The 25,702-nt window shown below is 37.6% G+C and overlaps 1 protein-coding gene across 3 annotated transcripts in view; it reads right to left on the bottom strand.

Moving 5' to 3' along the window:
- The window catches only part of LOC142139054 (bile acid receptor-like), an 88,069-nt gene that overhangs the window by 23,741 nt on the left and 38,626 nt on the right, over positions 1-25,702 (bottom strand). For all 3 annotated transcript variants that reach the window (XM_075196310.1, XM_075196311.1, XM_075196312.1), the window contains exons 2-6: positions 19,606-19,735; positions 16,803-17,162; positions 12,864-13,004; positions 11,723-11,862; positions 6,058-6,162 (exon numbers count right to left, since the gene is read on the bottom strand). In XM_075196310.1, coding sequence (XP_075052411.1) covers positions 6,058-6,162; positions 11,723-11,862; positions 12,864-13,004; positions 16,803-17,162; positions 19,606-19,699 — 840 coding nt within the window. In that variant the 5' untranslated portion in view covers positions 19,700-19,735. The remainder of the gene's footprint in view (positions 1-6,057; positions 6,163-11,722; positions 11,863-12,863; positions 13,005-16,802; positions 17,163-19,605; positions 19,736-25,702) is intronic.

The following is a 25,702-nucleotide window of genomic DNA, read 5'->3' as shown; positions in this document are numbered from 1 at the left end:
TAAAATCTATTTGTGATGAAGTAAAATGCATAGATAGGAGACTTTGTTAGCTCCCAAAGAATGTAATAAAAGGCCTATAGTTAAGTATATACCATGTATATCAAAATATAACTTATATTCATATCAGATTATGAAAATAGTTAAGAATAAGTTTACATTATTGAAATTAGATAACATATTAGGACCCCTTTTTCAGATGAACCAGTGGTAATATTTAGAAAATCAATCACTTTGAGAGATAAGCTGTTTCCTAGTTTTCTGGATAATAAGAATAAGACATTTGACAAATTTGACTAGGACCATGCTAACTACTGTCTCTATGTGACTATGTAAAAAAATGATAGGTTGTAACAAATGCAATAGGAATAGATGTATTACTTGTAGGTTTATTCAAAATAAAGACCATTCATTTCAATTATCAGTTACAGGTGAGACATCCAAGATATAAAGCTACCATTGTAGTCTATATTATTAATTGCAAATGTGGTATTCAATATGTAGGTCAAATATGGCATTTAATATATAGGTCGCACAACAAGATAATTGAACACCCATTTTCTGGAACACCAGAGGAATATATTAGAACAGAATGATAATCATGTTCCAAGGTATTGGTCTAGTTGGCAAAAAGGTGATATTTCAAATTTAACCATCAAGGGGATAGAAATAATTAAAACAACATCCAGAGGAGATAATAATTATAGATTAATGTGCAAAAGAGAAGCCTTCTGGTTTAAATGAAAATATGTAATCAGTACTATCTAGTATCCAACAGAAATAGTTTGCTCCCTATTAGACGTGAATGAAACTATTTGTTTATACAAAATACTCTAGAGTGAAGTATAAAAATATCAAAATATCAAAAACATATGGTATTATTATTATAATGTATGAACCTTAATTACAGAACATGTTGGTCATAAAGTAGAGAGGGATTTTCAAATACTTAGTTCATATAGATCTAACTCTATGTTGAAATAGACAGTAATATGAATAACCAATTATGGAAGTATGAAAATTTGTTTTATGGTGAAGTACTATATTTCTAGAGAGAAAATTATATATTGTTAAGTAAGTTAGCTTACAATCTATTTGGGAGAGTAGACATTGTTGCCTCTATACTGCATGTTCCTTATAATACTTAATATGTAAGGCACATTTTAAAGATGCCTCCATTTAACTGAACCTTATTTTAGGTTTAAGGGTAATAATACTTAAAAATATATATAAGGTTGACAATCTCTCTCTAATATAGAGAACTTATAAATAGCATTGTTCCTCTTTTTTCTTTCTACATATTTATCATATGCGGCAGATATAGATGTGAACACTAGGGGCTAGATTTACTAAGCTGCGGGTTTGAAAATGTGGGGATGTTCCCTATAGCAACCAATCAGATTCTAGCTTTCATTTATTTAGTACCTTCTACAAAATGACAGCTAGTATCTGATTGGTTGCTATAGGCAACATCCCCACTTTTTCAAACCCGTAGCTTAGTAAATCTAGCCCTAGATGGCAAAAGGTTCTTAGGATAGGAATTTTAGTATTACTCAGCAGGAGCTACTTAGTCTCAAACTTGGATGGGATATCTACATCTGTGATTATTCGAAATAGGGTAGAATATTTATTAGTTTTTTTAATTGGTGATTTGTTTTTCCTTTAAGGTTACTTTTGTTCATTATTTGAATAATTCTTTAAAAGCATATGATGCTTTTGTTTACAAAGCCTTAATATATACAAGACTGATTTCATGTAATAAATAGAACAAAGTTGTGATTATTATACGATACATTAATGTATAGTAAATTATATTTGATATTTGGTACATTGTGAGCTGTTCCCAGATATATAGCGATAGATGTAATTGATTAGTTATAAATGGTTAGTGTTAATGAAGCATCCACAAGAAGATTATTCACAGGGGTATTTAAACTTTTACAACATGTGCATTTACACAATTTGCATATATATCCATGGATTTGATGGATCCATTTATACACCCTCTGAGGAAACTATCTTTGATGCTGAGAGAAACGCATCAGATGAAAGATTCAGGTAAAGGATTTACTTAGGAATTACCAGCATTGCTTCTAAGATGAGTGACATCCTGACCACATGATCGGTAGACGTGACATATTGAAAAGGAGATCTATACATTCTATAAACTTGTTTAAGAGAACCTGTGGAAGTGGACGGTGCATTTGATCTGCCGCTCTGGAGTATGGGTGGTAAGCAGTACTCCGCAGCTACGTAAGTATTTATTTATAGATCGAGTATGGAAATATTGTAACGCAGAACCTGAGTATTAGTCTCTATAATATCGTATTCTGGTCAGGTGGAGTATTCAGGGTATGACGACTGTTTGAAATATGTACTTTGCCACTGGAAAACAAATCTAATAATTGAGATTGAATAGATCCTAATATCATTTTCTGAAAAATAAATGTTAGAAAGGACTTAATTTCTATTCGAACAAAGATTTTCCTTTGGATATAACAGTTCTTAACTATGCTATAACCTTACTTGTGTTTTATGCATTTAAGGAAACACTGACCTCTGCATTTCCTTGAGATAATGGGTCTAAATCACTAAGGCACGCATACTGCGCGCAAAGTGCATTTGTTTTAAAATGCACGTAAAGTGGGTATACATACGCCCAAATTCAACAATGAGCGGATCTAAAGATACGGATATAGGTCTGCCAGAGCCGAAACTTCAAATTTTAGCTCATGGGGCGAGAAACAAAAATGCAGCTCGCCTGGTCCTCAATTTTAACCAAATGAACCTAAAATATCCATAAACTACGCCCCTCCTTAAGCGTTGCAGCCTGGGCAGTCGCCCCTATCGTACAGCCCTAGGTCTGCGCTACCCTACTAGACACTACAGCAGGATTGGTCAACCCGCGGCCCGCGGGCCGCATGCGGCCCAGCATGCCTGTAAATGTGGCCCAGAAGGAGTTTTGGTTGTGGCAAGGGGGCAGCACTGTTAATGGGAGAAAAAAAAATCCTGCAAAAAAAAAGAAAAGAAAATACTTACCACATCAGCTGGTACTCCGGCTCACTCCCTTGTCTCCTCCTCCGTGCGGTGCTCGCAGTGAATGTTGGGCGTGATGTCATCACGCACAACATCCATTGCGGAGCGCAGCACAGAGGAGTCACCCGCGCGAGAAGAACAATCAGCAGCACAGAAATGGAGAAAAGAAGAGAACAGGACAGGAGAACAAGCCGATTAAAAGGTGAGTTAAGGGGGATTTTTTAAAATTATTTCAAGGGACGCTGACCAGTGAATAAAGGTCATCTGGTCCTGGAGCATCATGGACCTTATCTCCCTGCTACATACTTCTACTTGTAATACTAATGGGGCATTATATATTATTCTCTTTGGCCCATTATAAGTTGTTATCCCTTAACTAACATAGTGGTGTAATTAGCAAAACAGGTCACAATTTGGGGTCACAGTGATGTATATGTCAGGTACCGCAGGCCTGGTCAGAGCACCCTGATAGACAATGCCTGGCTAAAATGCACTTTATTGATATTGCATCGAAACAATACAAAAAGTGATTATAGTATAATAACTAGAGAGGATTTTTTGAACAGGGCGATTGAAAGGTAAGTATAGGGGGATTTGAAAAAAAAGCTATATATATATATATATATATATATATATAACTTTTTTTCTCATATATATATATATATATATATATATATATATATATATATATATATGTTAACCCGTGCATGATACTCATGCATTCTAGTCAAATCAAGCTACTTAAGGTCTTAAAAAGGTTCTTGTCATGCATTTGGACCTAGCCCAGGGCTCTTCGGGGAAGAGCGTTAGTTCCCGACGCAAGCGGCCTTTTTAATGTGTGTTCATGAGGTAAAATTACCTCACGAAAATGAGTTTGACCCCTCAACTCGTAAATTTAGCCTTTACTACCCCTCCCATGGGGGGAAGGGGGTATGATGGAAGTTAACTGACTTGACTATTCTAATTTTTTTGTCAAATAATGTCAGTATACCAAATTTCAGGTCAATTGGATGAGCCCTTTCTGCGAAAATGTTTTTTTCCACACACACACACACACACACACACACACACACACACTAACGCACGCCTCTACACATGTGTGTTCATGAGGTAAAATTACCTCACGAAAATGAGTTTGAGCCCTACCAAATTTCAGCCCTTTTTGAATTTTTTTTCCCACACACACTAAGAATTTAGTAGGTCAGTGTATAACTCTGCCCAGCAGGTGGCGCTGCAACTTGTTTTGTTTTTTTTCACACACACACACAGACGCCACTAAGCATTTATATATTAGATATATATATATATATATATATATATACGGTATATATATATATATATATATATATATATATATATATATGTTAACTATGTTTTCTATGGTTTTTGAATGATCAGCTATCGTTCTTGTTAGTGTATCTTATGTGCGGCCCAAACCAACTCGTCGTCTTCCAATGTGACCCAGGGAAGCTAAAAGGTTGGACACCCCTGCACTACAGGATACATCCAATACCTATGTGGTATATAAACTCACAAAAGAATGCTGAGAAAAAAATATTCATTTAATATCACAGTAATATAGGCATTATTGATAAAACATTACAAAATAAAAAAGTGTTTTTTTATTTCATCCAAGAAATACATTAGTATGTTATGAATGTCTACTGTACATAAAATACATTTTTACAGTTGATTCTGGTTGCAAACACATGTAATAGCATGCATACACAGCTACCATCAGTAATAATCAGCACTTAGACTGCATCTGTGGCTGGAGCTAGAGATACGGCTGAAAAACAAGTACCAGAGAGATACCCAGAGCTTGAATCAGATATTGCTGCATGTGCTCGAAATTAGCACACCCCTACTTTACACTTACTACAGGCAAACGCCCCTTCCCATCCCATTCCCTCCCTGAAACCATAGGCTGTAGTAAGTGTCCTTTGCGCTCGAAGATGAATTGAACATGGCTGCGTTCTGTGTTGTATTGTACGGTTCTCGACATGCACAGAGTAATTGTGCAGATTATACGCACAAAATCGCCATTTACGTGCCTTAATGAATCAGGCCAAATGATTGTAGATTATGTCATACATGCCAACTTTCAAAACTTCTCCCCTGGGATCTGTCATGTGACAGGGGGTAGAAGGGGGCATGGTGATGTCGTTGTGTCACCATAGCCTCGCCCCCACTATAAAATGCCAAAATTCACGGCATTAAATAGCAGTGGCCGGGCTTAATGACATCATTAAGCCCCGCCCCACCATTCCATGCCGTGAATTTAGGCGAATCCGGGAGGTTTACCTACTCTTCCGGGAGTCCGAGAGAACTCCCCAAAATTCGGGAGCCTCCCAGGAATTCCGGGAGAGTAGGCAAGTATGGATTATGTCTGATTGTAATCCTTTCATTGCATACAATGTGATTATCTATGCAAATTGAATAAATACATAAATTTTTTAAAAAGTGATCTTTCTGAGAATGTGAGTTAAGTTTTTATATTTATTAAATTATTTTTTGGGGATATTAATGTATATTGTGCTCTTTTCTTTTAGTTATTGCTATACCAGAGGTTTGTAATGAATAAATCAGTTGATTTGATGGCTCCTATCCAATCGGATATCACTTGCACTACATGTCTCAAACCTAAGCAGTTTGAATCTCCCAGTGCCCTAGTCCATAGTGTCAGCTCACTCCTCTCCCCAGTGTTAAGTGTAATATGTCAGTTAGGATCTCCAACCTAAATGTGGGTGCTTCCCCAAGCTGTAAACCCTTTTAATACATTTGGCATGGCATGTGCTTGAGGAGGAAAAATCATTTGAATTACTGTTATGCTGAGCCTGGTGGTGGACTTCCTGAGGTTGCTTTTCACAGAAGAATGATGCTTTTAGATTTTATTTCAGCATGGCACAAAGATATTACTGTTCTTAAATTCAGAGAAATAAATAATTTTTCTGTTAATGAGATTTTGATTTTCTGATACTATAAATATTTATAAAAAAAACTAATAACACAATGAATACTTACAAACAATGTATGGTCATCTAGTGGGAGGCCATACTTTTGATAGGCAGTTACAATATGATCAATCAATTTACAGTCCTCAGCTGTCAATTCCATTCGAGATGCTACCTGTTAATACCAATAGAAATGGCATTTTAAATACCAGTAAAAAATCTATAAATTTATAAGGGTTGTAGTAAACATACAATGTGACTATTATTATTATTGTTATTATTGTTGTTGTTGTTATTACTACATTGTCGCTTTTATATGCTTGTGATGACCTGGCAATTACTGTTACATGTTAAAACAGGAACTACACCGAAAAATTATTTTAGTCCACTTTGAGACTTTTCATGTGTAAAGATATATTCTGGAATTTCTTAACAAAAATCAACAGACCAAAGTTGCAACTTGCAAATGTTATATTTAATTATATGAAAGGTTGTTGTGTGTACATTAAAACTGCATCAGATTTCAACCATAGACGATGCACAAGAATGATAGAAGGAGATATATCATTCAAAGCTGTGTTTCAAGTGAACATACCACCTTAACTACCACTTTAACATATGGTTAAATTTGTACAATATGCAATCATGAGCTTTTTAACATAGCGATCAATGATCCACATGATTGCACTGTATAGAAAGTTGCATTATGCTCAATTAATAACATAATGGAGAATACTGGAACTCACATGGGTACATTAATATACCTGTGAACAAGACCTAAGAGTATCTTTGGCAGTTTTGGTTTACAAAGAAATATATAGTTTTTTGGTGATTAAATACACTACTTGGGAAAATGTTTCTACTAAACTCTTTCACTGCCCCAAGTCATCTTAATCTCACATGTAAGAACACCATACATAATGAACTGCCACTTTTATAGTTATAAGTCTCTAAAGGTTTCATGAATGAAATGGTTAATGCTGATCACATGCATGACAAACCCATCATTCAATCCAATCACTTTTATCAAATTGTTAAATAAGAGATGTGTGGATAACAAACTGCCAATCCAATATGATCATATGTATATGGATAAACTGATCAACAATACGATTGGACATTTTTTTCCAAAAGGACCAGATGCAGCTGATGAACAAGTGTGTCTTGCATTTTTTACAATTAAATTCCAACAGGTCTACAACTGTCCTACAGATATATTTCTGCTCTGTCATATCAAATTGCAATGTGTGTTAAGCAATCAATTGTTTTAATTACAGTGATTAATATGATCCAATTTTTTATCTACCCTAGAAGAGACACAAGACTCTAGAAGGAGTCCAACAGGTCTCTATATGCTCATTTCCTCTTTGAGTTTGAGTTTGGTCGGGTGGAAGAACAGTTGTCATTATTTGGTGATGATGTGCTTATTTATTTTGCTGATATTGGACTTCACTTGATGCTCTCCTGGCCCTAGTTAAGCACTTTGGAGTTTTCTTTGGATTGCAGGTAAACTGGGATATGTCTTGATTCCTCGAGAGGCCATGCCCAGGAACTCTGCCTTCTCTTACATACCACTACAGTGGGAAGAACAATTTTAATGTTTATAATTTATGACTGAGCATGGAAGGGTTACAATTTAAAATGTATTAATGGTCCATACATTCACCTTAATGTATTAGGGAACATTAATATATTTCAAGTTATTTTACTTTCAAAACTGACTTATTTTCTACATAACTCTCTGATATACGTGCCTTGGAAATCTCTAAATAACTTTGAATATCTCTTCCATTTTATGGTCCGCGAAACTTCCTAGGAAGAGCAGTTCTCATTCCTTCTTATTCAAAAGAGGCTTGGCTATCTATGGTTCTTTTATATGCTTTGCCATGAGGCAACTCAGATGATCTTCATTAACAAGTTGTTGTTTCTTGAACTTACTAGCACCTCATTTCAGCTTTAGGCTGCTGCTGTGACAATGAGGAACTTATCAAGGCCATTAATAGGTGAGGAGTTTTCCACTCAACTCAGTTCTAGCTTTGTGGAAAGATGCTTTCTCACTTTACTCCTCTGGTCAGCGTTCTCCTTCTCCAAATGTGTCCCGCTCTGATGATTCCACAATTACCTAAATCTGTAACTAATGTCCTGTACATATATTTTATTTGTACTTTATAGGCTGTATATACTTCCTTCATATTATATGAAAAATCTTAGGTACAAGTATATTCATGTCTTTTGAAATTTGATAAATTAGTGGTGTAGGTTGTATATTAGTTTATAGGGTATCAACACATACAGCTTCCGTGCTATATATAGAGCGATTGACGTTTGTATAGAAAGAAAGTGAAAACATAATTTTAATTAAGGTACCACACTCTGGGAGAGAGAGGAGGTATTGTATTTTGAAAAGTATACATTTTCAGTCATTTTTATGTAATAATACTGCTGAAAATAACAGGTGAATTGATTAGATTCATTCAGCTGGTAGGTAATTTGTAGCATAAGAAGGAGTAAGATAACAAGTAGCCCCTATCACCTTTAGAAAGATCACTTTGATTGAAACGCGTTGGTGGGAAGTAGGGGAGCTGGTTTGCCTGCAAAGCTTCTTTAGATGCCTGGACAAGTGAGCAGTTTCCCGGGTGCTGCACGCTGACTACATGGGCAATTTACCGTGTGTAATATCTGAGTTTTTATGCTTACCATGATAATTATCTTTTGTGTTTGCCTTTTATTAGAAAATACATTTATAAAACTGGTTTTACGATATGTGCATATTTTCTATTTCTTTTTAAATGAATCATCATTATCATCAATTATTTATATAGCGCCACTAATTCCGCAGCGCTGTACAGAGAACTCATTCACATCAGTCCCTGCCCCATTGGGGCTTACAGTCTAAATTCCCTAATATAGTAATATAGACACACACTCACACACAGACAGACAGAGAGGGAGAGACTAGGGTCAATTTTGCTAGCAGCCAATTAACCTACCAGTATATTTTTGGAGTGTGGGAGGAAACCGGAGCACCCGGAGGAAACCCACGCAAACACAGGGAGAACATACAAACTCCACACAGATAAGGCCATGGTTGGGAATCGAACTCATGACCCCAGCGCTGTGAGGCAGAAGTGATAACCACTAGGCCACTGTGCTGCTGTGAATGATTTTCTCCTCCGAACGGAGGAAAACTATCGGTAATAAGAATTTGGAATAAGATTTCATTCAGACTGAAAAGAAAGAGATTGTTCCATATAAAAAATAGTAAAACCACAAGTGGGTTTTACTGTCCACAATCAGACGGAATTCTCAGCACATGTGGAATCCTGATTAATTGAAAAGACAAGCGGCTTTGTCTGTTAAAATCACAACAGGTGATTTTCCTATTGAAATGGAGAAACATTGAAATTATAACGGGGACACATTCTGTAAGATCTGATGGAGATTTGAACACAGGTAGAATTATGATGGCTGAAACAGCTTTTGTTGTGAGATGCACTGGAAGAAATGCATTTCTGTGAGTAGAACAACAGCGGGGGATCATTATTAGGGATTCACTAATTCTACAAAAAGAGACAGTTAATTATTTTGCTTACTATGTGAGTTTCCCATATACTTCTATGTATCATGATTGATGCTTCAGAACACTGCTCTCTCATGGTTGAGAAAACACAGTGTTCTACTAAACCCAGTTTGTGGAAATGACTGTCAATGTAGAAGGCACCAAAATATATGGGGGTAGTAACACCTTATTCTGGACATCACATGCTTCCCATTGGTTGGTATTTCAGTCTTAGAATACCAGAAATAATTAATCTACAGTAGCAAAAGGTAATATGAAGTGCAGAGTCCACACTTGTGACCATTTGACCCTCCTGCTCATTAAGTTGTAGAGAAGCATTGGGCTATGAAGGCCTCACTGCAGATTAACCCAGCGGTTCACAAAGTGTGCGCCGCGGCTCCCTGGGGTGCTGCGGCGCTGTCACAGGAGTGCCGCGATCACCCACGGAAAAAAAAGTAGAAGAATTTACCAATCCAGCGCCGGATACTCCTCACTGTTCTCACTGACTGCCGGGCGTGACGTCATCACGTCCGACAGTGTCAGTGAGGAGCAGCAGCAGAGAGGACATCAGGAAAGTACACAGCAGAAAACGAGGAAAGAAGGTAAATAAAGGAACGGAGAGTGAAGGGGGGCACAGAGAGAGAGACGCTGAAAGATGGGAGGGGGACACAGAGAGAGAAAAGCTGAAGGAGGGGAGGGGGACACAGAGAGAGAGAGACGCTGAAGGAGGGGAGGGGGACACAGAGAGAGAGACGCTGAAGGAGGGGAGGGGGACACAGAAGAGAGAGACGCTGAAGGAGGGGAGGGGGACACATAGAGAGAGAGATGCTGAAGGAGGGGAGGGGGACACAGAGATAGAGACGCTGAAGGAGGGGAGGTGGACACAGAGAGAGAAACACTGAAGGAGGGGAGGGGAACACAGAGAGAGTTGCTGAAGGAGGGGAGGTGGACACAGAGAGAGAAACACTGAAGGAGGGGAGAGGGACACAGAGAGAGAGACACTGAAGGAGGGGAGGGACACAGAGAGAGAGACGCTGAAGGAGGGAATGGGGACACAGAGTGAGCTGGCAAAGAGGGGGACACAGCGTGAGCTGGCAAAGAGGGGGACACAGAGTGAGCTGGCAAAGAAGGGGGACACAGAGTGAGCTGGCAAAGAGGGGGGACACAGTGTGAGATGGCAAAGAGGGGGACACAGTGTGAGAGATGGCAAAGAGGGGGACACAGTGTGTGAGATGGCAAAGAGGGGGCACAGTGTGTGAGATGGCAAAGAGGGGGACACAGTGTGTGAGATGGCAAAGAGGGGGCACAGTGTGTGAGATGGCAAAGAGGGGGACACAGTGTGTGAGATGGCAAAGAGGGGGACACAGAGTGAGCTGGCAAAGAGGGGGACACAGTGTGAGATGGCAAAGAGGGGGACACAGTGTGAGAGATGGCAAAGAGGGGGACACAGTGTGTGAGATGGCAAAGAGGGGGACACAGTGTGTGAGATGGCAAAGAGGGGGCACAGTGTGTGAGATGGCAAAGAGGGGGACACCGTGAGATGTCAAAGAGGGGGACACAGTGTGTGAGATGGCAAAGAGGGGGACACAGAGTGTGAGATGGCAAAGAGGGGGACACAGAGTGTGAGATGGCGAAGGGGATTCAGAGTGATATGGTGAAGGGGCGCAGTAATTGATGAAAGGGCACAATGTGATGGTGAAGGGGTCTAAATATATCTTACGTCATTTTGACCCAACTACTTAAAAAACGGGACTACCCAGTAATTATTTTGGCTTAGGGGTGCCTTGGAAAAATTATAGTGACCCTAAGGGTGCCTCGAACTTAGAAAGTTTTGGAACCACTGGATTAACTCAATGTAACCGGTGTACACTTCTCTTTCCATTATTGCACCCAAGCAGCAGATTAAGGCATGATAAACTGGTAATGTTGGTTACAGCATTATCAAGTAAGTATTATCTTACTGCATTTACTGTGAATACATCATGTTGGTGTTTTAAAATGAAAATCCCACATAGAAGATGCAAATCCTAACTGGTCAGGATGAATTCTATTTTATATCCATAAAGCTCAGAGAAAGAATTTCCTCCAAATAATGTGTCAGGTGTAAGAAGGTTGAAAATTTACAATACGATAACTGTAAATAGATAGATGGATTTAAAATGAAGCCGGTTCTCACCTTTGCTGACTTTGTAGTTGATGACACTTGTCTGCTGTCACTTCCATCATCTTCCATTTTGACGTTACAGAAAATTGAGCTGTTTTGCTTGCAGTTTTTCCGGAGCCTCTTTGATTTGCATTGGACTTCAGTTAGCAAACCTAGTACATACAGCAAAACTGGATCATTTACACTAAAACTCAGAACTATTTATGTCTTACCATGACATTTCCATATAATACTCATTAAACAAATGAATGGATTTTGCAATAGTACAAACAACTAATTTTACCTATAAATGCTTCAAAATATTTGCAATATTTAAATTAATAAAAATAAGTGCAGCACTTAATTCTAATATCTTAAACTTGAATCACAGATTATCTTACCATGGTACTTGGTACAGTTTGCGCTTTTTTTAAATGGATATGTGATAAATGGGCTAGTTAATATTACTCTACCCCAATATAGATGCATCAGAGAAGAGCTGAGTGAATCAGAGCAACATTTTGAGCAAATAGAGTTTCACAGCAGAGCAGGCCATTTTACAGATATGCAAAGTTCTGACGATACAATCTTCAAGTTATGTCTTTGATTCACCATTCTGTGAATGCCATTTTCCACTGTATTTGAAAAATTCACATATATATTCTATGATTAGAGGTGGGTTGATGATGAGCAAGTCAATATGGGGTTGTGTAGTGTAGGCGAAGACTGAGAATATATGAGGCCAAATAGTGCCGATGAAAGATGCAAAATTTTGGGCCAATCACAAGCCCCAATCTATCAGCCCCCCTTCACCACAATTTTCAGCTGGGGCTATAAGAGAACTGTAGGAGTTGCAAGGCTGCAGGAAAGGGGAAGGGGCACCTTAATAAAATCGTTTGCAGCTTTAAGCCTTTATTTCATAGACCAAGGGATAAAAAAAAAAAAAAACATTCACAAACTCACTAAAACATTTGGTAAAGCTTCACAAGACCCTGCAGATTTGCACCACTAGTTACCCAATATATGACTATGACTTACATTCTTTAGTATGCCTTGAATTGGTTCCCAATTGTACATGGTAGTTTAGGTTTACATGTCTTTAGGTTTACCTAGTTCTAGCTTGGTTATAACATGGGCATTGAAAAAAAATATAGGTGGATTCTCTTAAACTTACATTCTGCGAGCATGCCAACGGCTTTGCACTTCTTCAGACGACACTCTTGGCACTTCCTCCGCATATACATATCCATCTCACAGTGCCCCCCATTCTTACATCTGTACACTGCATTTTTGGTAATGCTACGGCGGAAAAAACCTGAAATATTTATATGTGTGAGTATACAGTATACACCATAAATAAATTAGCATTTAACACTAGATCCAACCTACTTAATCGATTTTTCAGTGTTTTTTTTTCTGAAGACACATACTCTCAGCTTCCTTTATCTGTTGAAGCCCTCTGTTTTTCTCTGTCTATACCAATTCTCTTGGAAACCTAATAAGCTCCTTTGGATTTCAGTATTATCTCTTTGCCGATGATACCCAAATTAATCTATCCTCTCTGGATCTATCATCATGTGTTAGCCCGCGTTACTGAAAGTCTTTCTACCATTTCATCTTAGATGTCCTCTCGCCAACTCAAACTCAAAAACTGAGCTAATAATATTCCCTCCAGCCAACAGAAGTTACCTACATGATATTTCTAATTCTGTTGACAACATTACAATAAATCCTACCCCTCAAGCTTGCTGCCTAAGTGTGATCCTTTACTCTGAACTATCCTTCATTCCCCACACCAATCTATATCTAAATCCTGTTACATACATCTAAAAAACATTTCAAGAAAATGTACATATCTCACAAGACACTACAAAAACTTTAAGTCATGCCCTCACCATCTCCAGTATTGACTATTGCAATACCATTCATATAGGTCTTCCCCGAATCAAGCTCTTACCCTTACAATCTACAGTCATGGCCAAAAGTTTTGAGAATGACAAGTATTGGTTTTCACAAAGTTTGCTGCTTCAGTGTTTTTAGACATTTTTGTCAGATGTTGCTATGGTATGCTGAAGTAAAATTACAAGCATTTCATAAGTGTCAAAGGCTTTTATTGACAATTACATTAAGTTTATGCAAAGAGTCAATATTTGCAATGTTGACCCTTCTTTTTGAAGACCTCTGCAATTCGCTCTGGCATGCTGTCAATCAACTTCTGGGCCACATAATGACTGATGGCCGCCCATTCTTGCCTAATCAATGCTTAGAGTTTGTCAGAATGTGTGGGTTTTTGTTTGTCCAGCCACCGCTTGAGGATTGACCACAAGTTTTCAATGGGATTAAGGTCTGTGGAGTTTCCTGGCCATGGAACCAAAATTTCAATGTTTTGATCATCGAGCCACTTAGGTATCACTTTTGCCTTATGCAAGGTGCTCCATCATGCTGGAAAAGGCATTATTTGTCACCAAACTGTCCTTGGATGATTGGGAGAAGTTGCTCTTGGAGGATGTTTTGGTACCATTCTTTATTCATGGCTGTGTCTTAGGCAAAATTGTGAGTAAGCCCACTCCCTTGGCTGAGAAGCAAACCCAGACATGAATGGTCTCATGATGCTTTACTGTTGGCATGACACAGGACTGATGGTAGCGCTCACCTTTCCTTCTCCGGGCAAGCGTTTTTCCAGATGCCCCAAACAATCTGAAAAGAGATTTATCAGAGAAAATGACTTTACCGCAGTTCTCAGCAGTCCAATCCCTGTACCTTTTGCAGAATATCAATCAGTTCCTGATGTTTTCCTGGAGAGAAGTGGCTTCTTTGCTTGCCTTCTTGACATCAGGCTATCCTCCAAAAGTCTTTGCCTAACTGTGCATGCATATGCACTTACACCTGCCTGATGCCATTCCTGAGCAAGCTCTGCACTGGTGGTGCCCGATCCTGCAGCTGAACCAACTTTAGGACACGGTCCTGGCACTTACTGGACGTTCTTGGCGCTCTAAAGCTTTCTTAACAACTATTCAACTTCTTTCCTTGAAGTTCTTGATGATCTGATAAGTGGTTGATTTAGGTGCAATCTTACTAGTAGCAATATCCTTGCCTGTGAAGCCCTTTTTGTGCAAAGCAATGATGACTACACATGTTTCCTTACAGGTAACCATGGCTAACAGAGGAAGAACAATGATTTCAAGCACCACCCTACTTTTAAAGCTTCCAGTCTGTTATTCTAACTCAAACAGTATGACAGAATGATCTCCAGCCTTGTCCTCATCCACACTCTCACCTGTGTTTACGAGAGAATCACTGACCTGATGTCAGCTTATCCTTTTGTGGCAGGGCTGAAATGCAATGAATATGTTGTTTTTGGGATAAAGTTCATTGTCATGTCAAAGAGGGACTTTGAAAATAATTGCAATTCATCTGATCACTCTTCGTGACATTCTTGAATATATACAAATTGCCATCATAAAAACTGAGGCAGCAGACTTTGTGAAAAATAATATTTGTGTCATTCTCAGAACATTTGGCCATGACTGTATTTTGCATGCAGGGGCTAGATTGATTTTACTTGCAAATTGCTCTTTCATTGCTGATCTGCTCTGCAGGTCTCTACATTGGATGACAGTTTTTTCCATAAATTCAATATAAAATACTTCTACTAACATACAAACCCATCACCAAACTGCGTCAACTTAAATCTCTTCACTTCTCAAAATATCTTCCAACTTGGCACCTCTTTTCTTCACAAGATCTGCATCTCTCGTCCACACCCTTTACCTGTTCCCATTCCCGGTTACAGGACTTTTTATGGCCTACACCCACTTTATGGAATTCATTCCTTTGTAGAACAAGACTTTCCACTAGTCTTCAAACCTTCAAGTGTTCTCAGAAAACTCACCTCTTCAGGGAAGCTTATCTTGTTCCTCTATCAACCTCATAACCTCTCTAGGCAACCACCTTTACACAGTTCACATAAGACTTGAATTTGTTTATTTCTATACTCAGTCAACTCCCTGACACACATTGATGTGTAACTGGATCATATAGCCACTAAGCACTTTCTACCTTTGCAATCTGGCTGAAATAATATGCAATATGTAGCACTTAACCTGATGTATCAAACCACTGTTGTCCAATAGATTGTAAAGCTTGCGAGCAGAGCCCTCTTACTCTCTGTCTGTAATACCCAGTCTTGTTTTATTATGATGTTGCTCCTAATTCTAAATCGCTATGAAATATGCTGGCGTGCTATTAACTGTTATTACTGTTAATAATTATGTTTTGAAACAGAAATATGACATTGTGCAACTGTAGCTTGCAGGTAGGAATGTAAATCTATTCAAAAAGGAAATTTCTGTTTTTAGCACATAGGGGGTCACTTACAAATTGGAAAAATATAAAGATGCATATTTTTCACGTTATTGCATTATTACCACACTGTCCATATAAAGGTGCACACCCCAATACTGCATTTCCATGGTTCATTTCAACAAATGCTCTACCCATTTTTTGTTGAGGTTTGGTCCAAAACTTAAATGCACTATTGTCACATTTTTGGGCCAAACTGAAATGCACCATAACATTTCCCCCCACCCCCTAAATGTTTTCTCCTATAATAGTAGTTGTGATGGATAGTTACAGCCACCTCTGATGTGGTGGTCATACCCCCAGTGACATCATATCTAACCCCAAGCCATGTCACACATATCCCTTGCCACTAGGCAATACACCCAAGCTATTGTAGTGTAAAATGATTACTATACCTCACTTAGATTGATAGAACTGTATTGAGAAGACTAAATGGGATTCTGGGGAAGTGAAACCAAGTAATGGAACTGTACTTTATAGTGAGCTCTGGAAGCAGACCTACTAGAACTATTATAGAAACTAGTTAAATACATATAACACGACTAATTTTATATAGTCAATCCTTATATTTATATTACGCATATATAATGGTCAATAAAATATAAGGTTAATGTCCCTTAAAATGATGCTTTAAAATCACTTTAATTTCTCTATATCTGAATGTTTGCATTGATGTTTCATTTAATACATGTTGCTGTGAATAGGTAAAACAGTATTTTCTTTCCTGTATACCGAATGGCCAATTGCTCACCTTTGCACCCTTCACAGGTAAGTGCATTGTAGTGATATCCAGATGCCTTATCTCCACACACGACACAAAGTTCTTCATGCCCTTTCATCCGGATGGATGAACTAATCCTGGGCCTCTTCATTGTAGGGTATATCTCCTCTACGCTATGAGTCATGGTGGCGGGTTGTTTACTCAGATCACACGTGCTCAGGACATACTGCCCATCACTATATGTACTTTCCAGACTGTATGCACTGTAGTGGCATTGTGATGTTGGGGATTGCAACACAGGGGAATAAGGCACATTTGTATACTGACAATATGGAGTCGCCTGGAAGTCTGAATCTGGGAGTTGATAATTAATGTGCTCTGGCAGGACATCTGTGAAAACAAACATGGAACAATTTGGCAATGCAATGCTTTAGCTGATGGACAGACACCCACCCACTACTTTCTATCAATCATTGTTGCCAGTCTTCAAACATTGAATACGTTCAAAAATTGATTGACTCCATCTAGTAATGCAATAAATTAACATAGAATATTGTTAATTTCAGTTTGATTAACTCATGCAAATAATTTTAAGATGATGGCTTCACAAAAAAAGATCTGGTATTAACGTACATTACTTTGTATAAAGACTAGTGATAACATTCACAAATATTTCAGGAGCTTTTTAAAGCACAATATAGTTGTGCTAATTATGGTGTTTCTTAATGGTATGATAATTCTTTATATCTTATACTATGGTATTTATTAATGTATTATGGTAAGACTAATTAAGTAATTAAATCATACATATTGACAACTGTTCCCTATCAGAAACGGCTCACAAATGGGACGTTTGAAAAGTTTATGGCCCAAGTATAAATCATACTTGCCTACTCCTGCAAACTTGGTTCCGGGAGAGGGGGCGTGACTGGAATGCGGGAGGGGGTGGGGCGGGACAAAATTGCGTCATTTTGGTCCCGCCCCCCATGATAACGTCATTCTCGTCGCGGGGGCAGGGCCAAAATGCCGCAAATTGCCTCGCCCCACCCCCTCCCGCCCTCCAAAATGGCGTGATTCACAGAGAATCGCGTCAAACGACGCGATTCTTGGTGAATTCCGGGATGCAGGAGAAATGCCAGCTCTCGCGGGAGCCCGGGAGACTGACCCGAATTTTGGGAGTTTCCCGGACTTTCCGGGAGAGTTGGCATGTATGGTATAAATGGTTTATATATAATGTTTAGGCCAGTTACTCATTTGCATTTGAACAACGCTAGTTCAAATGCCAGTGAAACAGTGTGTCAATTTAAAATATTTCGGACATGTGGTTGTTCCGTTTAGAACGTCAATGGAGGTTACTTGATTGACCTCATTGCTTTCAAGAACTGAATGGAGTAGACCATGTTTGGAAATCCGCACCACTCTTAAGAGCGCGTAACACCGCTAGTGGGTAATGAGTTCCGATTTTAGGCAAGTGTTTGCGCTCTACTAACATTGTAAGCACTAGTACAACTGACAAATTTACCATAATTTAAAGCACACCTTGTATATAGTAGATAGTAACAGCTATGGTGACTATGAATTTGGCTTTTGCTATATTGATGGCTATTGCTTATTGCCTATTTTTATGTCTGTATGTGAATGTAGATTCACGAATTATGAAGAAAGTTAGGACATTTGGTTTAGGTGTGTTATTGTGGACTGCTAATATTTACAAAGGTTTTGCTTTTCTTATTACAATATGTTATGTGATGTTTCAAATGAGTTAACAGTTTTATATTGTGTCCCAAAAAGCTAAATTGCAGCAAAATGTGAGGAAAAACATTTCTTAGGAAGCTATAACAATTTTTACTACACCATGAACTTTATACGTGGAACATGATTTTTTCCAGACCACACAAGCCTGTTTTATTTTTTATCTGTCTTTAAAATATGCATATAAAATGGATAAAGCCTGTGTAAGTACATTCCACAGGAAGCAACAAATAATGATGCACACAAAAAGTATATCTATATAGTTTATTCACATTAAACATATTAATAGAGCTAAAATACATATTTGCTGTTTTATGGTATCAGTGGTCATTTATAATGATAAACTACTGTACAAGTAGCTCATTCTGTCCTGTTAGTTGGTCAATATATGAAGATAAGTTTATAATTTTTTGTAACTTAAAGTAAGATGTACTTACTAATTGTTATCCTAGTCACTGGGGAATCAAGTTGGCTGTTTTGACACCCAGGGTCTCATTCAGAGTAGTACGCAAAGTCCATTTCAAGCGCATTGTGCACATTTCCTCTGCATCAGTTCCGTCGACTTTTCAGACGCAGTGTACACTTGCGACAGCTTGCATCTCAGTACGAGGGAAAAGGTGGAACATGGAGTTATGTAGGCGTGACTGTGAATAATTTAGATACTATGGGCGTCTTCCCGCAAACACAACCCTAGACGGATCAAGACGCAGACGGCACACGACAAAAAAGACTGAAAAAGTGTGGCAGGAATTAGGTGATGCAAGGAGTGGAATGCAACTGGGGTTGCATGTCACTCGTAATACCCTAGCAAGCTGCAGCACCCTCCCATTCCTGCTCTTGCATGTATGTCTTAGACGCACATTGCGTCCGACTCTAAATGAGGCCCCCAGTGTACATACTGTGGGAGCCTGCTACATGTCTTATTCTATATAGTCACAATTCTCTCTGGCCATAGCCGAGATGACTTGAATGAAGAGAAGGGAAATGCTGGACATTTATTTAGCCCATTCAAGGATAATAATTGGATAAAAGCTTTTTAGTTAATATTTTCCATGTTTGATATCATTCTCCTTTAACTCACCATAATACGGTAGAGGTTCTGCAAGACAGTATGCATCAGTAACTGTTACATAGCTGTTTGCCATGGTTTGGTCCAGTCCTTCCCACTGTCTCATTAACACCTATTGCTGACAGTTTTCTGCAGAGAAATCCTGAAAAGAAATAGAATGAAATTAGACTACTGTAGCTTGAGAACTTATTCCAAATATAGGAAGATTATTCATTATTACCAATGCCTAAACTCTGCACATGTTTATTTATATGTATGAAACCAGGGGTGTAAGAACAGTACCCGGACACGGCAGCAAAGCCCCATTGGGGATTTCACTGCCCTTTCATCTGGCCACAAGCATGGTTAGAAGAGAGTAGCAGGGGCTTCTGTATATGGATAGATGAGCATCACTGGGCCCTCGTTACTTCCAGACCACATGGCAACCAGTGTGTAGGTAGGTCCGCCACTGTATGGAACCTTTTATGAAGAATGTTTGGGGCTTAGGGTTTTTTTAATAAGGTATTTTTTTCATAATTTGGTGCATAAATGTACTAAACCCCCTTTTTTGAAATGACTGCTTTTGCTGATGCTCCCTCTCCTTATTACCCTGTATATCAGTGCTCCTTACAGTGACTGTAAGAACAGACACTTGGCAATCATGTCTGTGTGTATAATATTGTCACTGTACAGCAGCAATTATTTACTTGTTATTTTCTTTTTTGTATTTTGGAACTTTCTAGTAGCAGAATTATAAATAAAAGAATGGCATACATAAATAAATATAACTTGCAAAATAAATTAACCAATTTCACATGACACAACTAATATAAGAAAAGGTCAATAAATAAACAAGATTACTTTGGCATGTCCACAGAAGAAATGTGAGGTGCAAAATAGTCTGCAGTTATGTCTAAACGGTTTCTAGTGAAAACATGATAAATAAAGACAAAAAAATGTGAGTTTACTACTAACTCTCGTGTGTACTGTATGGGCTTTAATTTAGATTAATGATCCTGATTGTTAGCAGGTCTGTGCATTGACCACCATATGGAAGATAGAGCCAGTGTGATATCATGTTTAAGCAGCCTTAAAGTTTGATTAGTGTTTTAGCACAAATTCCAAAAAGCAACAACAAATCAAAAATCAACAACAAATATATAACCCATCCCTTGACTCCTATATCTAACAATTTTACCCTCACTAGTTCACCTGATCACAAATCAAATGAACTCACACGTGTGAATAGATATTTATGGAATCAAATGGTAAGGTTAAAAAAATGTAACATTTTATTCCTTTTGATTGATCCAAAAGCTTAAATTCTTAATATTGCATATCCCTTATCAAACAGAATGTGACAGTTGCACATAGTGCAAGACACAGTTACGTACCAATTACACAATTACCGTTATGAATAAAGCATGACACACAGTTCAAAGTATTGGGCACTTGATATCTACATTACTTACAACTGATTGCTAATTCGCTAGTCACTTTATCAAGGCAACTATTTTCTTCATGAAGGTTAACTGAAAAAATATTGGATCTTGAATAAGCAATAGATGAATCTCTCTTTAACTCACTAAAAGAAATTTATGAACAGTAAAATATGTGGGAGTGCAATACATTTTCAAATTGAAAATGTAGGCTAAAACCTGGATATCTTACCTCCAAGATTGAGGGAGAAAAAATGATAAAACATGGAACACCCCCTAAATACATCTTTTCCACCTCTTGAATCTAACTTAAAAGCTGTATCTTGTCCCGTATAACAAAATATCATTGTTGTATTTGGACAGAATATCAGGCTCACAAGTGTACCTAGCTCACACAGCTGCCATTTCCCGTGACCCAGCTCCTCCAATCAGAACAAGCAAAAGTTTTCAACCCCACCATATTCTTGTTCAAACTCTATGTGCATAACATTGGGTGCATTTGCTTAAAACTAAACAAGAAATGTCACAACAAGAGGGAATTGTATAGCATGTCCACGGTTTTGTATTTTCAAAAATGATTCTTAGGGGCATATTCAATTGTTGTCGGAAACGCCGAAAATCTCTCGCTCCGTGCGTGGAAAAACCGTTATTGCGGTAGTTTTCTCGCTGAGCCGCGAGCTGAAATCCAGCTAACTACTACCATAATAATGGTAGTAGTTTTTACATGGCGGGGTATTCATACAATTGAATATGCCCCTCAATGACTTAAAGACAGCACACATTTACTTACAAAGTGCAAATAAAAATCTGTAGCAAACTGAAATATGACTCCCTTGTCTACATCAAATTAATTAAAGATAATTGTTGATTGTTGCTATGGGTGTACTTTTGCACTAGTAGTAAATTATGCCCATGGTAAGTGAGAAGTGTATTGTGTCATCACCTCAACGTGAAATTGTGTCAAGACTTATCATTGTGATTATTAAGATATAACAAATTACATAATGCCCAGGAAAACAAAGCTTAAGTAAAATGGCACAACTGGTATATTACAATGCAAAAGCTAGTAGCTGTAATTATTGCTCTCTACATACCAGTAGTTTGATGCACAGAAAAAAATGAAGTTACCAACAGTAACTAATCAGATTTGAGTGATCACTGTTTTAGTACAGTTTAGGAAATCAAAGTATCTGATTGGCTGCTATGGATTAGAGCAGCTTTTTCCTGTGCATTGTCCTATCTGTGACTGGTCTATTTGTTGGTTAAACATTTTCTAATGACATAAATCAAACTCAGAGGATCAAATAATAAATTTATACAAAATTCTAAATTTTTTCTTTTTACTGACACCATACTATTTAAGGGATGTCATTTTACATTCGGTGTAATTGTACATTGCGACTTGTTAGAACTGTTGCCCTTAGTATAAGTTAAGCCTAATTAGGAATCCTCCTAAGTTAATCACTGTGGGTTTGTTGCTGCTGCCTTAGTGTGGGGGCTGTTGATATTCATTAAAAATACAGTTTTGCAATTATACTAAAAGTCTGTAAAAAATCTTCCAGATCATGAGCCAAAGACACATTTTTGTATATGTGCCAAGAAGATTTGGAATTCTGGCTTGAGAAACAGGAGAATGAAGGAAGTGGTAATGTGTCTTAAAAACAACACACATTATCATGTTTTGTTAAACCCTTTTCTTACCATCGTAATATTTTTACAGAATGTAATGATAAGCTATTAGCAAATGCTTGTTCTTTTTAATTATAGTGATGCTGTATTATTATATTCTTTATAAGGCAACACACAAGCAGATCATTTTCATGAGGAGGGATTTCACCTTAACATTTTCTAGAAACACAACTTACAATCTTCATATGTGCAGAACATACATTCAAAACACGCATAAAATCACCACAGATGCATAGTAAGTGTACACCCTGCTTTGCATCTTGCTTTGAAATATTGAATAAATATAATATGTTATATAAATGTATAATTATTCTAAAAATATTAACCATTGTATATACCTTTATAATAACAGAAAATGCCCACCACAGCAAAGATTATGCCCAATGCTGTGGCGTCAAAATTGTTAACTTGCAGCGCTGTGCACAAATGTAGGAAAATAAATGATTAATATATAAGAATGCAAATATGTATTACATAATGAATGTATGTGTATATGTAACGTGTACATGCGGGCGCCTAGAGGGCTAATGTCCCACAATTCTCGTCATTATGGCCCTGCCCCCCCTCCCCCAACTGCACAATGACTGAATTTGCATCATCACGTAGCAGGGATCATGATAGCACAATTTGTATAACCAGTTCTCACCCACCACTACACGGTACAAATCACATACTCACACAGCGGAGAAAGAATCTGATGGCTTGAATCACTTAATCAATGCCCCACCCAATTATGTCTGCATTGTGGTTGTACAGAATGGCACTTGTAAAATAACAACATATAAAGGTTTCTGAAGAAAAACTCAAGAGTAGCATTTTTGTATTATTTATAGTACATTTCTGAACTGCTAGAGGGCGTAGACCATGGGGCCTATTTATAAAGCATATTTTTGCCCAAAATCCTGTGGAAATGGCTGTTTCATCATAACGGGATAATTTATCAAAGCAACAATGCCAGAAAAATCATAGAATGTTTATGCACAATTTATCTACTGTAGAGTACTTTTTTTTTCAGAAGTGCTGTCCTGACAGAAGAATATCAATAAGTAGCTGGATAGATAAATTCTAGAAAAAAGTGCGAATTAGAAACCCTCATAATTCGTAATCAGGCCTCCATGGCTTCTCTAAAGTTGTGTGACTTGTAAAATGCTATACTGAACAGTAGGAATGTCTTTCTATCTCCACCAACTGATCTAAAGTTACACAGACTCACATAAACTGTCAGGCATACACAATGTATTTTTCTGGACTGTTTAACCTCAACAAGTATTAAATTAGATTTTTTTGGTTTATGAAATTGTGTGGATTCAAAAATATACTTGTGGTCTATTAAAAAGTAGCAAATAAAACAATCCACTCATGGAGAGTATTGCCATAACTATACTTCCTGCACAGTCCAAGTGTTATAATTAAATATGGGAATGACATCTCAAACAAAGGCGAACTGCTGTGATTTCCTAACCTAACATTCCTGTAAATAGGCTGGTTCCTACAGAAAATATGGAAACCTCATTACCTAGCGTTAGTGGTTTTGTGTTTTTCATGATAATTTCCTAGTAATTGAGGTGAGCTAAAAGGGGACAATAGCTTGTCACTGTAACAAAAATGCATACACATGCAATGGTTTCAAACTCAATGTTAGCCAAATAGCCCTATCAAGATTTACTTGTCTCCTCCCGTAATTTCTAGTGACAATTGAATGCCAAGTTTTGGTTTTGTGAATGCTGTTTTTAAAACAGGGAGCATGTGACTACCTTCTGTTTTAAAATCCTTTCACTGCATGCTCATTTTGTAACTGATTGATCAACCGTGTACTGAGAAAATGTTTTGATGAATGACAAAATATATCAAGAAAAATTAATGATATTGCTGCTATCAAACTATATTACAAAATGTAGATTAAATAAACTTTTAAGATGACTGATTTATAAAGTAATAATCCAATAAGAGATGGACATCCACAAGTTGCCCACCTCTCCTATACTGTATAATGTTAATTCCAGTGTTTAATTGCTTTTTATTATATACTAATTAATTAATTTAATTGTGATGACCAAGGAATTAATACACATTACACCGTAGAGCAGGACATAAGGTGGGCCAAATGGCATTTATCTTCTTGTGTTGTTTATATATGTAAGCATTCATATGTTAGGCCCCCTGAGAATGTTTATACACAACTCATCTCCTGCTAGCTAACTATGAGAAACATTCTTGAAATGGACAGTTTCAATTAAATAATTAACTGCTGTCCATTTGTTTTAATTACCGCCATTTATATGCAACACAATATGCATCATTTTTAACCCCGTACTGTTTGTCTTTCTGGTGCGTCAAGCGCCCAAGTCATTCTGAACAACAAGGAATGTTTTGCTACCAGGAACATCTTCACTAATCAGATGACCTGCTAATGAATTCTTCTAGCCTCCCACTGGTTGGCTGTTTAATCTCCCTTTATTAGATTATCCCTAAGGAATATTGAAAGCAGTTGAAGTTGCGGTTATGATGTTTTTAGAAGGAGCAGAGTTACAGTCACATGTCCCTTAAAAATGGGAGTTATTTCAAGGAATGCAGATCTTCTAAAGGCAGATGGAGTTAAAAAAAAAGATGTCATAGGCATTAAATTAAAGAAGGTTAAACAAGATGAATAGAGGGTAAGAAATGTATGTGGGGGGTCCTTATTAACAAAATACAAGTCAGCATTGTTTCACATCCAATAATTTACTTTAGGAGATCACTTAGTTGAATCCTTATTAATATAGTACAAATGTTTCACTTCCTAGACTTATCTCATATCCTAAAAAATATTTAAATCAGTTAAATGAGGGAACTGCTCAAGGAAGGAAAAATACAATCTATTCACAACTACCAGTGGAAGTGGAGAGAGGGGTAAATTGTACATGCTGAGAACAAGTGAAAAGTTTTTAACACACACTATGTTCTGCACACACTATGTTCTGCACACTGAGATCAATTAATCTCCCATTATTCTCTTCATAGAA

The sequence above is a fragment of the Mixophyes fleayi genome, chromosome 2 (genome assembly GCF_038048845.1).
Source record: "Mixophyes fleayi isolate aMixFle1 chromosome 2, aMixFle1.hap1, whole genome shotgun sequence".
Lineage (NCBI taxonomy): Eukaryota > Metazoa > Chordata > Amphibia > Anura > Limnodynastidae > Mixophyes > Mixophyes fleayi.
Note: the sequence above shows the minus strand (reverse complement) of the source record. Positions and strands in the feature narration are given on the sequence as shown.